Raw genomic sequence first — 18822 nt, 5'->3', positions numbered from 1 at the left:
GCAAGTGATTCGTACAGCAAGGCATGTAGCAAAGAGCAGATATCAAGTTTAAAGGGGTACGTGAAATGTTGGAACTAATCTTGATGGTTCGGGTTTGTGTATGGATCGAGTACGGGTCAAGTCAGGTTGTTTGGTTCAAATTGGACACATTTTCCTTTTCAGAATGACTCACTGCCTACAAAGATTGAAACGGTTGGTGCTGTTTATGTGTAAGTTTGGAGGACGATTTTCGTGACTGCTTGAATAACTCAATGCTATACTTACATGATTATTAGTATGCAGTTTTTAGTCTTTATTTTCAGTGTTTATGTCTTTACCGAAAGCTGTTATTTAATGTTTATTATCGCATAATGTACATTTTTAATATCTATGTAAGCAGCAACTCTAACATGAAGTATACAATATGTATTATTCCCTTAACTATTGGTTACATTATCTTATATTAATGTCTCAACGACTCAACCTTTGAGTTTCATTAACGATTCAAAAACCCAACAACATTATACATGCAATCAATATATTTCAAACTTGACACGCATAGTACGGGCATTTAAACCCTCAGTTCTTTAAAATGAATGTAAAATCACATTGTTGAATTTATTATATTAAATAGAAGTCATTTAATATTCAACATCTCATAGTTGATATCAAAAATACAATGACAGCACCAAAATATCGTATTTTAGATTACCATATATAAATAGAAGTCATTTAATATTCAACATCTCATAGGTGACTGGTGGCGGCGACGAGTATTATAGGTTATCGATATAAAGATAATTGGTGGCGGCGACTAGTATTATAGGTTATCGATATAAAGATAATTGATGTAAAATGGGTTAGTATATTTATTTTAAGAATTATGGGATAAATGTTACAAATGTTTTCATTAAGATATTTATGATACATCAATAAAGGAATCAAAAGATACAATAGAAAGAGAGGGGTAAAATAGACACTTCAAATCATCATTTAAGAAGAGGGTGGTTTGGTTTAATAAGGACTAAGTAGTATATAAATTAAATTAAAACTATCCATATATGCAAGTAAGTAAACAGATCTCAATGTCTTCTATCACTCAATGCCGTGTTTTACGAATTTTGTGTCTCAATATTCATATATGTATTACTTATATATATTCTCTAAATAGATTCCTTGCGAGTAAAATCTTGGCTATAAATAGAGCCTTAACATTAATGAATCAAGTGCACACCTCTTAAAGAAAAACGTAATTAACAAAATAACTTTACTTACACACTCTCTCTCTCTTGTTGGTGGTAGCTAGGACTATATGGCTAGTAACGTGTTTGGCGAACCTGTGACAGGGAGAACGAAGTCAGAGAGGGCTGCCAAGGCCAACGAGGACCCAAACAAAGACGGAAAGCGTGATCAGGCACTTGCCTATGTCAAGAAAGAAAAAGAAAAATACGGGGATGGAGTTTCTACACTAAGTATCTTTTATAATGCTACCGGTGACACCTTGTTTTATGCTGAAGATCACTCCAAATCTGGGAAAATCTATGATTCGTATCCAGTTAAAGTTCAGAATGGCCAGTGGGGCGGGTATCTGCATACAAAAGAGCCTGTCGTCGTTGCATCTGGCTCGGAAGCATTTGTAGTGTATCGTGGCAAGTACAATGATACAGATTTTTGCAAGCAGCTAATTGCTTGGTATGTTCCTGGGGACCAAAGGCTATTTAACAACCATGTAAGTATACTTTCGAGCTAATTAGGAAACTAGCTAGCTAGCTAAGCCACTAAACTAAATATTAAATATATAAATGTAAAATTTGAATATTTGTCGTACGTGTGCAGGCCTATTGTGAGATCTATGAGGATAACTCCGAAATTGACAAGGATAAGGTGTATAGAAATACGGAAGGTGGTGGCCCACTACATTCAACTATGAACAAAAGATTGGCCATTATAACGTCAATTGACGAGGGTACTTCTCCTTTGTACCAAGCACATTTCACTTTTACAGAGGTTGGCCGCCATGGCTAGCTACCTTGCAGCTGTTTGCTAGCTCACTATATGTAATAATAATATTATAAAAAATAAACCCACAATTGTGTGCAGGCAATGTCCTTCACGTGTGTGTTATGTTGTGGTTTCATTATGATAATAAATCCACATGTGTGTTGTGACAACTAGTAGTTAATTAGCAACGGGTTAATCTTAATCTCGTTTAAGCTTAATCATTATCGCTATATGTAATAATAATATAATAAAAAATAAATCCACAATTGTGTGCAGGATTTGTTGTTATGAAAGTGTTGATTTCCCCTTAATTAATTTTTATCTTTCTCTTAAAATTAGGGTTCATGAAGTGACCTAATTTGGGGATTTTTGTTAGAATATGATTTATGGTTAATTTTCTTAATTCCTTAGATAACCTAGTTGTCATTGAGTTAAGTGATGTATTTGATTATGAAATTGTTAAGTTTATGAGAAAAATTTAGTTAAAGAAAAAAGATGAGTTTTTGCTAGTTATTGAAATGTGGATGAAAATGGTAGGTTGAACTACCTAAAGTTATTGTTAAAGATGAAAGTAACTCAATGACAAATGGGTTGGGTTTTGGGTTTAGAAAAGGCTAGTGATTGAGAATGGCTAGGTTGAGCTAGTCAAGTTGTAAATGTAAGCTTATTTTTATGATATGATCATAGGTTGAAGCTTGTTGTGCATTATCGTTTTAGCTTTATTTTCCAAGTTGCGGAGGAGGTGAGTATATTTGCATACCTTTATGTATATGTTGGATCAATTGGCCACATCATGTTGAAGCCTTTTGTCCATGTGTGGTGTTGACCACATCATGTTGAAATTTATTTATCCATGTGTGGCAATTGATGCGGCATAAGTCCATGTGGGGCATAGTGTTTATGAGGCCTAAGAACCTCCGGGGCCTAAGAAACTCGATAGCCGATCTATTGAGGCCTAAGAACCCCGATAGATGATCATGTTTATGTTGTTTAGCTTATATGGATCCATATATGTGTTTATAGTGTGCAAGGTGAGCATGTAAATGTGACATGACGGTGTCATAAGTTACATGTGAAAGTCCTTGCACTTTGCCCTCCTTTGTATTTGTAAATGTATGCAAGTATATTCACTAAGCCTTTGCTTATATTTTAGTTGTTTACCATTTTATAGGTAGTTCCAGAAGAAGGAACTAGTGTGGTTGAATTGAAAGAGTTGATTAGAGCTTGAAGTTGACTTTTGCAAGACTTGAAGGTATTAGGTCATTCTTGGATGAATGACAACTTTTGGTTTTGAGGCCTAGAAATCCCTCTCTTTTATGGCTCTTGGTACATTTTGATTTGATGGTCATACATTTGTTAAAATATTGTAAATGTTTAGGTGTAAAGTTTTAGCAAATTGTGAAGTTGCATTTTGGACGAAAATAGCGTCAAAATGGGTAGATGACCCATTGATGGTGTTCATGGATTTTGAAACAAGCCGATGTTGTAATTATGTTTAAAATGGGTCTATGAAGTTGTTATAAACCTCTGGAATGTGTTTTAAGATGTTTGTTTTGCAATTTAAAGGTTATAAGTTTGATCAAGGTTGAAATGAGTTTTTGACTTGCTGATCAGGTGGTCCACTGCAGCGCAGTGGGGGTGGTTTTGCCTACTGCGGCGCAGTGGAATCCCACGTCCAGAAATTGTGTTCCTCCCACTGCGGCGCAGTGGGAGTGTGTCAAACCCACTGCGGCGCAGTGGGGCTTTTCCAGACTTAAGTCCGAGAATTCCCACTACGGCGTAGTGGAAGTGCTCAACCCCACTGCGACGCAGTAGTATTTTCGGTTATCGAGTCCAGTCCTTTCATTTGGGCAACATACAACCCGCTGAAGAGAGTCACTGGACTCGCTGAAGACTCGTTGACGACACACGTCAGCGAGCAAGTCTTATCAGCGAATCCAAGACTCCACAAAAATCACCTTAATAATATAGCATCTTAATAATATATCAGATTATCAACAAAAAAAAAAAATACAAGAATTCTTAGTATTCTTTCGAGAAATAATTTGTAAAATGTTTTGCATAAATTACAAAGAGATTGCTAGTCATATGTACGTCAAGAGTAAATTCATTGTGTTAAGTCTGGGATTCGCTGAAGAAGACTTGCTGGCTGACACACGTCGTCAGCAAGTCTCTAACAAGTCATCAGCAGATGAAGAGACGTCTTCAGCGGGATGCATGCTGTCTAAGTTTGTCATGGCGGGAAATATTCAAACTACATGAAGACAAAAAGGTCACGTGGTGGGTAACCAACTGTAATTTGCCCTTAATGGCAAATGTACATGTTGGGATCTAAGCAAGGGTTCTCTCTCTCTCTTTCTTACCCGATTTGGTATAGAAGACAATAGGCACATGATTCAAGTACCATGAGCCAATTGAAAGTCGACAACCACCATCAAGTCACAATCAAAGCAGGCTGTGTTGCCCCAAGTCTTCCCCTATATAAAGCAACATAGCCACATTGTTTGAAGTGCGTCTGGCCATCTTAAAAGTGTGTGTCACTTGAAATTGTCTAAGTTTTTCTTGTCTATTTAGACTTAGCAATTATCTATGTTCTTTTGTATTCTTGTAAGTCAAGTGTAAGATCAACCATGTATTCATCTTTTAATAAATGATACATATGATTATCCTTGCATTGATGTATTGCAATTGAACTTTACATTGTTCTTGTTACTTACTTGCTTACTTACTTTCTTTCTTGTATACTTAATTAAAATATAAGTTGTGCATTCGTGGACCATCAAGTGGTATCAGAGCCACCGTTCCTAAATCATTGGAACAAGATCTGTTTGCCTTCTTTTGTTTATATTTAAAATTTATGTTCTTTAATTCCTCTCAAATTTCTTTTTAACAAGAACCATGTCTTCTGTTCCCAGCCTTGTGAACACACGTGACTTTGGCTACGTGTCGATACCTCCTAAGTTCGAGCCCAAAGATTTTGGGTCTTGGAAGGAGAGAATGCTTCTACACATCGCTGGTGTGGAACCCTATTTAATGACTATATTAACTAAGGGTCCATACGTACCGATGTATGTCCAAAGGACTCCAGGAGCTACACCTGAAGCTCCTGAAATAGTCACTGACCTGGTTAAACCAGAGGTCCAATGGACAGATGAAGAAAGAAAGCTGGTAAATCTTGATGCTAGACTTAAAAACATGATTATAGTTACCCTCCCTACTGAAATCATGAAACTGGTCATCAAGTATCCCTCTTCAAAGGAAGTATGGGATAAACTCGTCAGCACCTATGAAGGTTCTGCTGACCTATTAAAATCAAGAAAATTGATTTGAAAAGAGCTTATGAAAATTTCTTCTCTCTTCCCGATGAAAGTCTTGAGAGCACATACACTCGCTTTAAAGGGTTGCTCAATGATATGACAAATGTTGGCATTACCCATGATAACTTTGAGGTATGTCACAAATTCATTGATTCTCTTCCTCTTAAGTGGCAAAACTTAAGACAAACTCTTCGTACAACGAAGAAAATCCAAGACTTTGATCTTGAAGAACTTTTTGGCACTCTTCAATTCGAAGAAAGAGCATTGGCTCAAAATATTCGAGCGTCTGCTGATGCCAAAAGACATGCTGGCTCTTCCTCTTCTTCTTCAGTCAGCATCTCTCCTCATCCAATTTCTGACCCTATTGCTCTTGTTTCCACTGAGCCCATCGATCTCTATGATTGTGCCAGTACCTCTAATCTTCTAGCATCAATTCAGACTCTCATTAATGAGCTAGATGATGAAGAAAAACAAGAAATGTTTAATGACTTCATGGGCTTTGCCATGGTTGCTGGAAGAAAATACTCAAAAAGGTGGAATAATCGAAAAACGATTACTTCCCTCAAACCTCCTGTTGACAAATCACAAGAAGAGTGCTGGAGGTGTGGCAGGAAAGGCCACTATCAGAAGGAGTGTAGAGTCTCCTTACCCAATCCTGCTGCCTCCAAAACTAATCCTTCCAAATCTGCTGATGAATATAGGAACAAATATTATCAGCTGAAGGCAAAGGTTGCTGAAACAGAGGATAAAGTCTCAGCAAAAGGACTGATTGCTGAAGAACATGATTGGGCTGACTCAGATGATTCTGATGATGACGATTATGTTGATGCCATGTGCCTTATGGCACTTGCTGAGAGTGATGCTCTGACCAAGGATCAAGTCTCCTCTAGTCAGTGGGTGAACGTCACTGTTAAAAAGGTACACTCTCTTCTCTCATCGTCTAATCAAGACAAGACCAAAATTATTGAGTCTTTGTCTTGTGATCTTCAGTTCGTAGAAAGTCTACGTGCTGAACTTCAATCTAAACTTAACTTTGCTGGAGTAGAGTTGAGTGAAAAATCTGAAAAACTTATGAAATTGAAAAATGTTCATGTCGAACTTCAATCTCATGAGTTGATGACTCAAAAACTTCAACTTGAGAATGAATCTCTCAAAGCTGAAGTTTCTAATTTAAAAAAGATTCTGACCTCCTGGTCTAAGGCTTCTAAATTTCATCATCAATGCTTGAGCGAACAAGTCCCTGCTCAAGTACAAGCAGTAATTGGTGGCAATTTTGATGCTGCTGCCTCCATTGCTGATTCCTTTAGAGATGATGTAAAGCCTGAAGTATCCATTCCTCCACCATGTTCATCTTCCATCTCACTGGATGAAAAGAAAAAGTGGTATTTTGTCAAGGGACAAAATGACTATCATGCTGAGATGGACACTAAAGTTTCAGCTTCTTCCTGCGATCCCTCTTCTTTAAATGCTAAAAGTACTAGTACTTCTACCAGTACTTTTAACATGTTCTCCCATCTCCCTATCGTTGGCATGTTGCCACATGAAGGGAGAGTTCAAAATTCTCCACCTAGAACCTTCAATGGAGATATCTCGAGCGATGGGTATGTACCCATTGCTCCTCAACCTCTATCTTCAAAAGGTGTTGAGCCTTTTAAAAGAAGTACCATTGCTGCTCCCTATGACTATGGTATCCCTCAGCAGGATCATCATGTCGGTCAGCAACTTTCTGGTGCTAAATCTTCTCAACTTGAACCTTCTCATACAAATTCTATGTCAGGACAAGTATATAGAAGGGTCAGGTTTGCTGATGAAAAACACCAGCAAGTACCTCCCACAAAGGGTGTACATGCTGTATCTCATTCCTTACCTCCAAAATCAAATCCAAGGCATGTTACTCCAAAAAGAGGAAGACAGCCTTCTCAAAATAGACCTATAACTCCTCAGCGAGGATATTTGCCTCATCAGCAAACAAGGTCTATTACTCCTCAAAGAGGACATGTGCCCTCTCAGCAGTATCAATCCTCTTTTTCCAACAAGGAGTATCTACCTCATAGGCAATTGAGGTCGACCACTCCAAAACGTCAAGTCAGATCCACAACTCCTATTCGTGAGAATCTGCCTCAGCAGGGTTCCTCCTCTTTTCATCCTGCTGGGAAGCAAGCATGGACCATGATTAGAGGACATCAGCCTCCTCAAAATCATCATGGTGAATCCATACTTGGCCCTGTTCCTCAAGTGCCCCTCCTAAGCTTAGACAAAGGAATAAGTCCAAGTCTAAGCAAAAGAGCAAGGCTTCCTCTTCCTCATCTCCTCAAATAAATGAACTCACTCAGCGAGTGAATGATCTTTCATCTCAACTGAGGGATATTCTCAGTCAAGGCAATTCCTCTGACAATAAATGCTATCTCTGTAGCAGCAGATGACATGTTGCTTCTGAATGTGTTCTTTTCTGTCCAAAAGATGCTCCAGCAGGTGTATGTGTACCTAAAATTCCCACCACTGCTGAAACATCTTCCTCTTCTAACAGGATCAGTGAGAACCTCTCTACTGAACCAGTTATCAGTGACTCCTCCTCTGTCACAAATTCAAGTATTGCTGACTACATTGCTGCTCAGCGCATTGAAATTCCTCATTCTCAAAGGGTTGTTTCAAATGCTTGGGGGCAACCCTCAATGCTGGTTGAATTCAGTGCTCCTGATGTTGTGAGCAGCTTTGCTTACTTTCATAGTAATGAAACCAGCATTCTGCCCACAAGTGAAGAAAATCCTATCCCTGTCTCTATGGGAAATCACCTTACTCTGGTGGAAGCTCTCTCTGAAGAGCCTACTTCCTCCCCTGAAGTACCTCCAGAAAATCCTGCTGACATAGGTTTGGATGAATAAAGTAATCCTTATCCTCTTTTCATCCATGCAGGGCTCGCTAGGTAAAGGAGTGTGGTATTTGGACAGCGGCTGTTCAAAACACATGACAGGCTCAAAATTCCTGCTGGATGATTATACTGAGGCACCTGGTCCTATAGTGGTGTTTGGTGATAACTCTACTGGCCAGACTGAAGGATATGGTCTTCTTTCTAATGGCCTCATAAAATTCTCAAAAGTTGCTTATGTAAATGGATTAAAGCATAATCTCATCAGCATAAGTCAACTATGTGATGCTGACTACAAAGTAATCCTTGATAAGCATCAAGGCACTGTAGTAAACATCAACAAGGAAGTCGTCTTGGTTGCTCCAAGAAAAAGAGATGTATATCTTGTAGACTTCACTCTTATCAAAACTGATAGTGAGACTTGTTTCTTTGCTAAGTCAGCATCTGAGTTAAATTGGTTATGGCACAAGCGTATGTCGCATGTGAATTTCAAAACCATAAACTCACTGGCCAAAAAGAACCTTGTTCGTGGCCTTCCTCCTCTCACTTTTGAAAAATATAGGCTTTGTGGTGCTTGTGAAAAAGGCAAATGCCATAGAGCTACTTTTAAAACTAAACAAGCCAACTCTGTTAAGGGTTGTTTTCACCTTCTTCACATGGACCTTTTTGGTCCAGTGAATGTCCAAAGTCTAAAGGGTAGCAGATACACTTTAGTAATTGTGGATGAATATTCACGATATACTTGGACAATTTTCCTTAATTCTAAGAGTGATGCTGCTAATGAAATCATCAAATTCATTAAGAAAATGGAAAATCTCAATGGCATAAGGGTCAAAGAACTCAGAAGTGATCATGGCACTGAATTTAGAAACCACACTCTTGAAACCTTTTGTGCTGATCAAGGGATCTCACAAAACTTCTCTTCCACTAAAACTCCTGAGCAAAACGGTGTTGCTGAAAGGAGAAATAGAACTCTTATTGAGGCAGCACGCACTATGCTCAGTGAGTCCTCTCTTCCAAATAGGTTTTGGGCTGAAGCAGTCAACACTGCTTGTCACACCCAAAATAGATGCCTCATTGTCAAAAGACATGACAAAACTGCATATGAGGTTTTAAGAGGAAAGAAACCTCAAATCAAATACTTTCATGTATTTGGATGTCCTGTCTTCATTCTTAATAATAAGGATCATTTAGGGAAATTTGATCCTAAAGCTGATGATGGTTACTTTGTTGGATACTTTTCTATTAGCAAAGCGTTTAGAGTATTCAATACTCGTCTTCAAAAAGTGGATGAATCAATTCATGTCACTTTTGATGAAAGCTCTTCTGCTCTTAAAGATATCCAGCCATTTTCTACTGAAGAAATCTTCAATGAGTTCATCAACCCTCCTATGGAGGATGCTGACTCATTTGTCGATGCTTCTTGCTCGCCTCCTATTGAACAGCAACTCACTGAGGAGAGTTCAGCAGACCATGAGCTGGAGCAAGTTGCTGCTCATATCTATACGATTGAGCCAGTTGAGCCTATCTTAAGGTCAATCCATGCAACGTCTGCCAAACCTAGATCACTGGCTGATGATGTGCAAGTTGATAACTCTGCTGATGAAAAGTATCATGATGCTTCAGCTTACACTAAAGACATGGTGTCTGATGACCCCATCGCTAAAAACTTAAATCAACCAAATGGCTCCACTGATCAAGCTTCTCTTAATCCTTCAATTACCATTGATTTCTCCTCTTATTCTTCCCCTGATGATCCCATGCAAATATCTTCCGCTGCCCCTCTAGGTTCATCAAGTGTTCCATTACTTAAATGGACTTCAAGTCATCCTGCTCACCAGATTATTGGTGATCCTCAGCAGGGCATTGTGACTAGATCAGCGACTAGAAACACATGCCTATATGTTAATTTCTTGTCAATGATAACTCCTAAGAATATTGGAGAAGCCATGGTTGACCCATCTTGGGTTGCTGCCATGCAAGAAGAACTAACTCAATTCCAAAGACAGCATGTTTGGTTCTTAGTTCCTCTTCCTCCTGGCAAAGAACCCATTGGAACTAAGTGGGTTTATAGGAATAAAATGGATGAAGATGGTGTTGTCATTCGCAACAAGGCTAGGTTAGTAGCTCAAGGGTACCTTCAAGAAGAAGGAGTCGACTATGACGAAACCTTTGTACCAGTGGCTAGACTTGAAGCAATCCGCTTATTCCTGGCACATGCTGCTTATCGAAACTTCACAGTATATCAAATGGATGTCAAGAGTGCCTTCCTAAATGGAAAACTCGAAGAAGAAGTTTATGTGGAGCAGCCACCTGGTTTTGAAGATCTAACCAAGCCAAACCACGTCTATCGTCTCTACAAAGCTTTATATGGTCTTAAACAAGCTCCCAGAGCTTGGTATGACACTCTCTCCGAATTTCTTCTCTCTCATGAGTTTCAACGAGGATCTATAGATTCCACCCTTTTTATCTTCAGGAATGGTGTTCATGTTCTCTATGTACAAATATATGTCGATGACATTATATTTGGATCCTCCAGTAAGAGACTTTGCAACAAATTTAGCTCACTAATGTCCTCTCATTTTGAAATGAGCATGATGGGTGAGTTAACCTTCTTCCTTGGTTTACAAATTCGCTAGCTCACTGATGGCATCTTCATAAACCAAGAAAAATATATTCGAGACATGCTGGCCAAATTTGATATGTCTAATATCACTACAAAGTCAACTCCCATGTCTCCTCCTAACAATCTCCATGCTGACCCTGATGGTAAGCACGTGAATCCCACATTCTATCGTGGAATGATTGGCTCTCTAATGTATCTCACAGCGAGTCGTCCCGACATTATGTTTGCTACTTGCCTTTGTGCAAGGTATCAAGCATCCCCAAGGGAGTCTCATCTTCTCACTGTCAAACGTATCTTCAAATATCTCAAAGGGACTTCCTCCTTAGGTCTCTGGTATCCCAAGGATTCTACCTTTGACTTAGTTGCATACTCTGACTCTGACTATGCTGGATGCATTTTAGATAGGAAAAGTACCAGTAGTGGATGTCAACTGTTGGGGGGAAGGCTGACTAGTTGGTCTAGTAAGAAACAGCATACAGTTTCCATCTCCACTGCTGAAGCAGAGTATGTGTCTGCAGCAAGTTATTGTGCACAAGTCCTTTGGATGAAAAACCAACTTGCTGACTATGACCTAAATTTTTCCAAAATCCCCATCATGTGTGATAACACAAGTGCTATTGCTATCACACATAATCCTGTTCAGCATTCCAAAACTAAACATATTGACATTAGGTATCACTTCATTCGTGATCATGTCATGAAAGGGGATGTTGAAATTTACTTCATCCCAACTGATGACCAACTTAATGATATCTTCACTAAACCTTTAGATGAAAAGAGATTCAAGGATCTCGTCAGCAGGTTGGGTATGTTAAATGGTGATTTTACAAATTCAACATGATCACTCATGTTTTGCTGCCCATATTCCTTTTATGAAGATGAGCAACGACTTCTTAAGTCAAAAGTTATCAGCGAGCTCTTCCTTCTACTCGCTGATCCCTGATGCTTTGGGAAAAAGCATAACAAAAGTAATAGGGTGCTGAAAGTCCCTATCTAGTCCAGCAGCAAACGGCTGCTGGTAAAGACATCTAAAATCCGTTAATCCTTGATGCTTTGGGAAAAAGCATAACAAAAGTAATAGGGTGCTGAAAGTCCCTATCTAGTCCAGCAGCAAACGGCTGCTGGTAAAGACATCTAAAATCCGTTAATCCCTGATGCTTTGGGAAAAAGCATAACAAAAGTAATAGGGTGCTGAAAGTCCCTATCTAGTCCAGCAGCAAACGGCTGCTGGTAAAGACATCTAAAATCCATTGATGGCTGACAATTTGCCAAAAATTGTTTAATGATCATCAGCATCAACCTCTTTTTTTGTGGTGCTGATTAAAACTTCTCTTCAGTGGATACCTCAAGTTTTCTGAGTGTATTCCACTATGTATCTTCATTAATATTATATTATATATATATATCCCAAACTGTTACCTCGATTTTCGCCCAAATGGGCTACTTGTACACTGTACAGCCGTATACACTCGAGTATACTCGGTGTATAGGTACACGTCTCATCAAACTACTTGTTTACATTACTCATATACGTATTTGTAATAAATAAATAAAAACATTTATTTGCACTATCATTGGTACAACATAGGGATTGTATCTAGTTTTACATTTTTTAAATTCATCAAATATCTTCATACTACGTATGTGAGAGAAAAAGTGACGGTTCACTTTTGCAGACGTAGGACCCACTCCCATACCATATATATTTCCAATCATGTCTATATCCATCCTCTTACGTTTCATTTTTCTCTAAATTCTTATCTTTCTAAACTGCTCAAATCTCTCAACTTCTCTTCAAATTCCTCTAATCTTTCATTATCCTTAAAGTTCCTTCATTCTCTCTAAACTTCTAATATCTTCTAATCGTCCTCTCTTATAACATCTAAAATGGCTTCTTTTTCTGCTCAAACTCCTCATGAAAACATTGATTCTGGAAGTGTTCCTACATATCTCACTTCCAAAATATTTGATCCTGAAGGGATTTCTTCTTCTCCTCTTGTTTCCTTTCAAGCTTCAAAACTGACTGTCAAAGTGAACAACTATCTTGGATCTCAGGGTGTACCCAAGAATGTAGAAGGGTATCTAGCCATTGAAATAAAAGATACTGAAGATGACGCCTTGGTACGAACACTAAAAAGCTGGTATGTCAGGCAGCAGGAAAACAGTGCCAGCATCGAAAGCATCAAAGAAAAATCCATCTCCCTAGCTGTTGATCAAGAAAAACTACGCACATCTCTCTCCTCTATCAAAAAGGATCAGCAGATTATTCTGGGGACAAGTTGATCGCTGTACAAATCTGTAAACGCCACCAAAGTCATGGCTATGAAGGCATCCACCAGCAGCTCCTCTGCAGCTGCTAAAGTTACGCAACTTGCTGATCTAGTCTCTCCACTTATCTCCAAAGTGGAAGACAACACCAAGGCTATTCATGCCTTGGATACTCGTGTGGCCAGTCTTCCTCCTCTTCAAGCTTCATTCACTGAGGAAGATCGTAAGTGCCAGCAGAAGTTGGAAACAGAGGTTGCTGAAATAAAGAATCTGCTGACCCAACTTCTAAACAAGAAAGATGCTCCCGCAGCAGTAGTGGAAGTAGTTATCAATGATACTACCTCCAAGGGGGAGAAACTTGATGCTGTTCTCTATGATCTTGTCTCTGAAGCAGTTAAGAAGGCTGCTAATGATTTCATTGAAGAAACTGCTGACAAGATCATAGATGAAAATGACAACACTTGTACAGCCACCGAAACTACCAATGATGAAAGGGCAATAGTGGCTGTACAAGACGTAGAAAGTAATGTTGTTCCCCCTGCTGGTGCTAAGGGGGAGACAAATACTGAGGGGGAGCGACAGTTAATGGTGATCGATGCTCCCCAAGAGGATACAACTGCTGAGGCTACAAGGGTTCCAGCCAGTAGAAGGCCAGAATATTATCTTAATGCTGACAATCTCTCCATCATCTCCCCAACAGGCAATCAATTCCAAGTGATTGACATTCTCGCTCTAACTGCTGAGGGAAAAACTCAACAAGAGGCACTGGAGGAGCTTGATAGAAGGAAGCTGAACAAAGAAAATGAAAGGAAAAACTTAGAGCTCATTGCCAGTATGGCCCTTGCTGAGAAAGATGAAATGGATGGTGAGCAGAAAATGCTACTACTCACTGATGGGCCTGAAGCGCTGTACAGACAAAAACAAGCAGATGTTGAGCAGCTGGTTAAGGAAAAGAGGGAAAAGTTTGAAAGGGAAAAGGCCAGGTGGTTGGGAATTATGGATGAGAGAAAAAGACCCGAAAAGATTGTTGTTGTGGAGGTAAGAAAAGCTGCCATGGGTACACAGACTAATCTGAAGTTCAGGAGGGAAGGTCTTCCCACTCCAGTAAAACTCATGAATGTGAAGCTGAAAAATCTTGGGGTGTCTGAATGGTTTGAAGTTTATATGCTGATCAAAGATAAGAAAGCTGCTAGCTACGATCACCTTCAAAACATGCTCAAGAAATTTTTCGAAAGAATTCTGGAGTATGAAACTAAATTCAAGGAAGATCTTCCCCTTCTGAGAACTATATTTGGCACTCCAGCAGCTGTTTCTCAGACAGCAGGCAGAAGGGTTCCAAAAAGAAAGATATCCAGCAGACCTCTGTTTGCTGACCTCCCTCCAATTCCCACTGACGCTGGCTTAAACCTAAGGCTTCCCCCCAGGGCTCATTTTGAAGAAGGAAGGGTACTGGAACAACCTGCTGGCATCTTCTTCAACAATTTCGCAAATGATCAATTATTCTTTCGCCTTGAAGAGATTGAGAGGGCTTCTACTGGATTTCTGGTCGGGTTAAGGAAAAGATTTGCAAAAATGGATTGTGCCAGACCAGTAGTCAGCTGAATAGAAGAAGAGCTGATGAAGCCCCACAGGTTGAGTGATCCAGTACTGAGGATAGCAAAGCAAGAAGAAGCTTTTGAAATTGAAGCTGCTTTGGCGTCCTCCAGCACTTTTAATATGTAAATTGTAAATGATGTAACTTTTCTAGTATATGAAATAAAGAGCCTTCTTCTTCCAATTATTTCTATGTTTTCTCAAAAATTTTCATCCAGCAAGTCTCCTCAGCTAATAGGGGGAGATTGTTAAGTCTGGGATTCGCTGAAGAAGACTTGCTGGCTGACACACGTCGTCAGCAAGTCTCTAACAAGTCATCAGCAGATGAAGAGACGTCTTCAGCGGGATGCATGCTGTCTAAGTTTGTCATGGCGGGAAATATTCAAACTACATGAAGACAAAAAGGTCACGTGGTGGGTAACCAACTGTAATTTGCCCTTAATGGCAAATGTACATGTTGGGATCTAAGCTAGGGTTCTCTCTCTCTCTTACCCGATTTGGTATAGAAGACAATAGGCACATGATTCAAGTACCATGAGCCAATTGAAAGTCGACAACCACCATCAAGTCACAATCAAAGCAGACTGTGTTGCCCCAAGTCTTCCCCTATATAAAGCAACACAGCCACATTGTTTGAAGTGCGTCTGGCCATCTTAAAAGTGTGTGTCACTTGAAATTGTCTAAGTTTTTCTTGTCTATTTAGACTTAGAAATTATCTATGTTCTTTTGTATTCTTGTAAGTCAAGTGTAAGATCAACCATGTTTTCATCGTTTAATAAATGATACATATGATTATCCTTGCATTGATGTATTGCAATTGAACTTTACATTGTTCTTGTTACTTACTTTCTTTCTTGTATACTTAATTAAAACATAAATTGTGCATTCGTGGACCATCACATTGCATGTCTATCAAGAATCCAATTATTATTATTAATTACATATAAAGAATCCTACAAAAATAAATTTTTTTACGGAACTTATTCTCCAAAAGAAAAACCAGTTACCCAACACTTAACAAGTAAACCCTAATATTACTTTTTATTTTTTAAACAAAAGATTGTTTTGCAAAAGGAGATTTTCATTGTAGAATTTATCATATCAAATAAAAATCATTTAATATTCAAGTTCATTCATTATCTTTTACAGTAATAGTATAAGTATCAATAACCAAAAAATTGGTAACATATATAAAATTCAATTAGAAATCGTAATTGGCCAGATATATAGGATCGGATTTTGGTAATTCTGGTATTAAAAATCCTAATCCCATTGGTAAGTTGTTTGACCTTGAGATGTTCCACTTGAGTTCGAGTCTTACTTTCCATATTTGTGAGGGTAGATTATTGAGAAGTTTTCAAATGTCTTAAGTTGTATATATCTTATGTAGTTGTGTAGTTTAAGATAGATTGTTGTTAAAAAAAATAAATCCGAGTCCCAAACTCAAAACTGGACCCAATAAATCCCCTGATTTACTTACAAATTGTCGCGTAACTAATTTTTACATGGGTAATTGAGATATGTTAAAAAAGATTATGGATTCTTTATATGTTATTATTGGTAATTGGATTCTTGATATGAATTTATTCTTGATGTACATATGAATAGCAATTTCATTCTTATTTATGTAAAACATTTTACAAGTTATTTCTCGAAGGAACTAAGAATAAACTCGATTCTAGCTTGTTTTTTCTTTGCTGGTATATTATCAAGATGTTGCTTGTTTTTTCGAATATAATATATATAGATATTATGCCTTCAATTGAATTGAAGATCGATGTGGTCTAAATTAAGGTTCGTATAAACTAAATAAATGATATCGTTTGTTTTGTAAACTTAAGATTGTTTGCGTGAATGTAAAATCGCATTGTCTTAGATAGAAAACATTTAATACCTAAGTTCATCTCATATTATACAAAAGTCATTAATTTCTATATCTCGTTCTTATTGTTTATGTTATCAGAGATGTTTGTTTATCTGTTTGTATATATGTTTGTTCGTTAATATATTCTTAGTATATATGGTGTAGATATATGCATACACACATGCATATACTTATACTATAGGCTATTGTTTGCGAAATGTCACGGAGGTAATTAGTATAATTAATGAGTTAAAGTTCAGTATCTCAAACATCAAAAATAAAATTTTCAATATCACAAACCGGTTTAAAATATTACTCTTTGCGTCTCATTTTAGTTGTCTAATTTGACTTGTCAAGTCTGCTGTCTTCAATTTTGACTGTAAATATTTTTATTTTTATTTTATAACACTTACTATAATATATATAAATCGATTAAGTTTTAAATGTAATTTTATTGATATAAATTTTCATCAACTAAAAAACAAAGATATTTACGGTTAAAATTTAAAGGAAAAGGTTTGAAAAGTTAAAATAAGATATTTAAAATGGGAGTGGGGAAATAATAATTGACAAAATCCTGTCAACTTTTACTTTGGCAGGTTATTTTCATGGCCTTTTAGCTTTAATTTTTCAATTTTATTAAACATAAAATATTTTATTATCTTTTTAATTTATTTTTTCTATATACTTGTTAAAAAATATAATTACAATCTTGAAACAATAAAATATAGTTTGAGACTTGAGAGATGACTTCAAAATTTTTAACAGCCTAGTTTTATACCAGTCCCTTCAGTCAAATTATTGAAAACATAATTTTGATAAAAAGAGATTTAATTTAATTGAAATCTTGAAACAATACAATACAGTTAGTAAAAGGAATTAAATACAAAGATTAACCAACAAATAAAATACACTATAAATAATGAATTACAACTATCATTTCTACAGAACAAATTAACAGTAATAACAATTCTGGCAAGCATAAATTTCCCGGCGAAATTTCGGCAAACATACTTTTTCCGGTGAAAATGTAAAGAAACATAAATTTTCCGGCGAAAATTCCACCGGAAAATTCCAGCAAACATCCATTCCCAGCGATATAAAACTTGATCCTTATATATATTTATCTAAATACATATATTCATATATGTAATAAACTTACTAAAAATCGGCCGCCCCCTGTGACCACCTCCAACCGCCACTTTCAATTCTGAAAAACCAGCGACCACCACCAACCACAACCACTTTCATCAACCACCACCGACTAGGGGTGTTCATGGGGTCAGGTTTTGGGTGAATAGAGTTATTCGGTTTGGGTTATTCGGTTTTTTAAGAATTAATAAACCGCCCATTACCCAATCTATATATGTGGCCACCCAATCCAAACCACCCAAATAAAGTTCGGGTTATTTGGTCGGGTTTTGGATTACCCAAATAAAAAAAGTTTTCAAGTTTTAATTTAGTATATATGAATAATCATGCAATTTGAATGTTAATGTACACCATTTTTTTTTATTCATGGTGAGGTTATTCAAATAACTACGTGTATTAAGAAATTTTGGATTAATTTATTATAATAATTGAAGTTATATTTATGTCATTTAAATTAGGTTATTATAGTTTTATTAAATATTAAATGTTTAATTGGGTTTCGGTTGGGCCCAATTGAAAACTTTTAAACCAAAACCGAACCGTTTAAGAACTCCCTTAATCGGTTTCACCCAAACACCAAACCAAATCCGAATAACCCAATCCGAATAGTACACAAGTCAAATGGATTGGGTGGGTTATTCGGTTAATCCGAATAATGTACACCCCTACCACCCACCACCGCTACTTTCATCAACCACCACCAACCACCGCCACTTTCATCAACCACCACTAGCCACTGCCTGTTTCAGATCTAAACCGCTGCCATCTTCAGCAACCACCCCGTTTCAGATCTAAATCGCCGCCATCTTCAGCAACCACCACCAACTGCCGCCGCTTCCAGATCTAAACCGCCGCCGCTTTCAGATCTAAACCGCAGCCAAGACCAACCGCCACTTTACGAATCTAAAATTAATCACCACCAACCGTCGGATGGAGGATTAAAATGAGGGGCGGCAGTGGTTAGAGAAGAGAGAGGGTGGCGGCCATTAGAAGAGAAATAACGGGATGTTTTTTGGGGGGAGGGAGGAGAGAACACGTTCTGTTTTTTATTTTGAGAATGGGCAATATCTTTTTTTAAGGGATATGGGAAGGTTTTGGAGGTGTGAAGGGTTATAAAATTGATTTTTAATAAAAAAGTTTATTAAAACTGATTTTC

The 18822-nt window shown here is 37.7% G+C and overlaps 1 protein-coding gene across 1 annotated transcript; it reads left to right on the top strand.

The window, feature by feature from the left end:
• The first annotated feature begins 1221 nt into the window (after positions 1-1221).
• LOC122585686 (23 kDa jasmonate-induced protein-like) lies at positions 1222-2265 on the top strand. Its single transcript, XM_043757808.1, has 2 exons — positions 1222-1708; positions 1816-2265. Exons 1-2 carry the CDS (start codon positions 1292-1294, stop codon positions 2002-2004), a joined length of 606 nt encoding a protein of 201 aa, XP_043613743.1. The 5' UTR covers positions 1222-1291; the 3' UTR covers positions 2005-2265.
• The last annotated feature ends 16557 nt before the right edge of the window (positions 2266-18822 follow it).

Source organism: Erigeron canadensis, chromosome 1 (assembly GCF_010389155.1).
Source record: "Erigeron canadensis isolate Cc75 chromosome 1, C_canadensis_v1, whole genome shotgun sequence".
Taxonomy (NCBI): domain Eukaryota; kingdom Viridiplantae; phylum Streptophyta; class Magnoliopsida; order Asterales; family Asteraceae; genus Erigeron; species Erigeron canadensis.
This window is presented reverse-complemented; position numbering and strand designations above follow the sequence as displayed.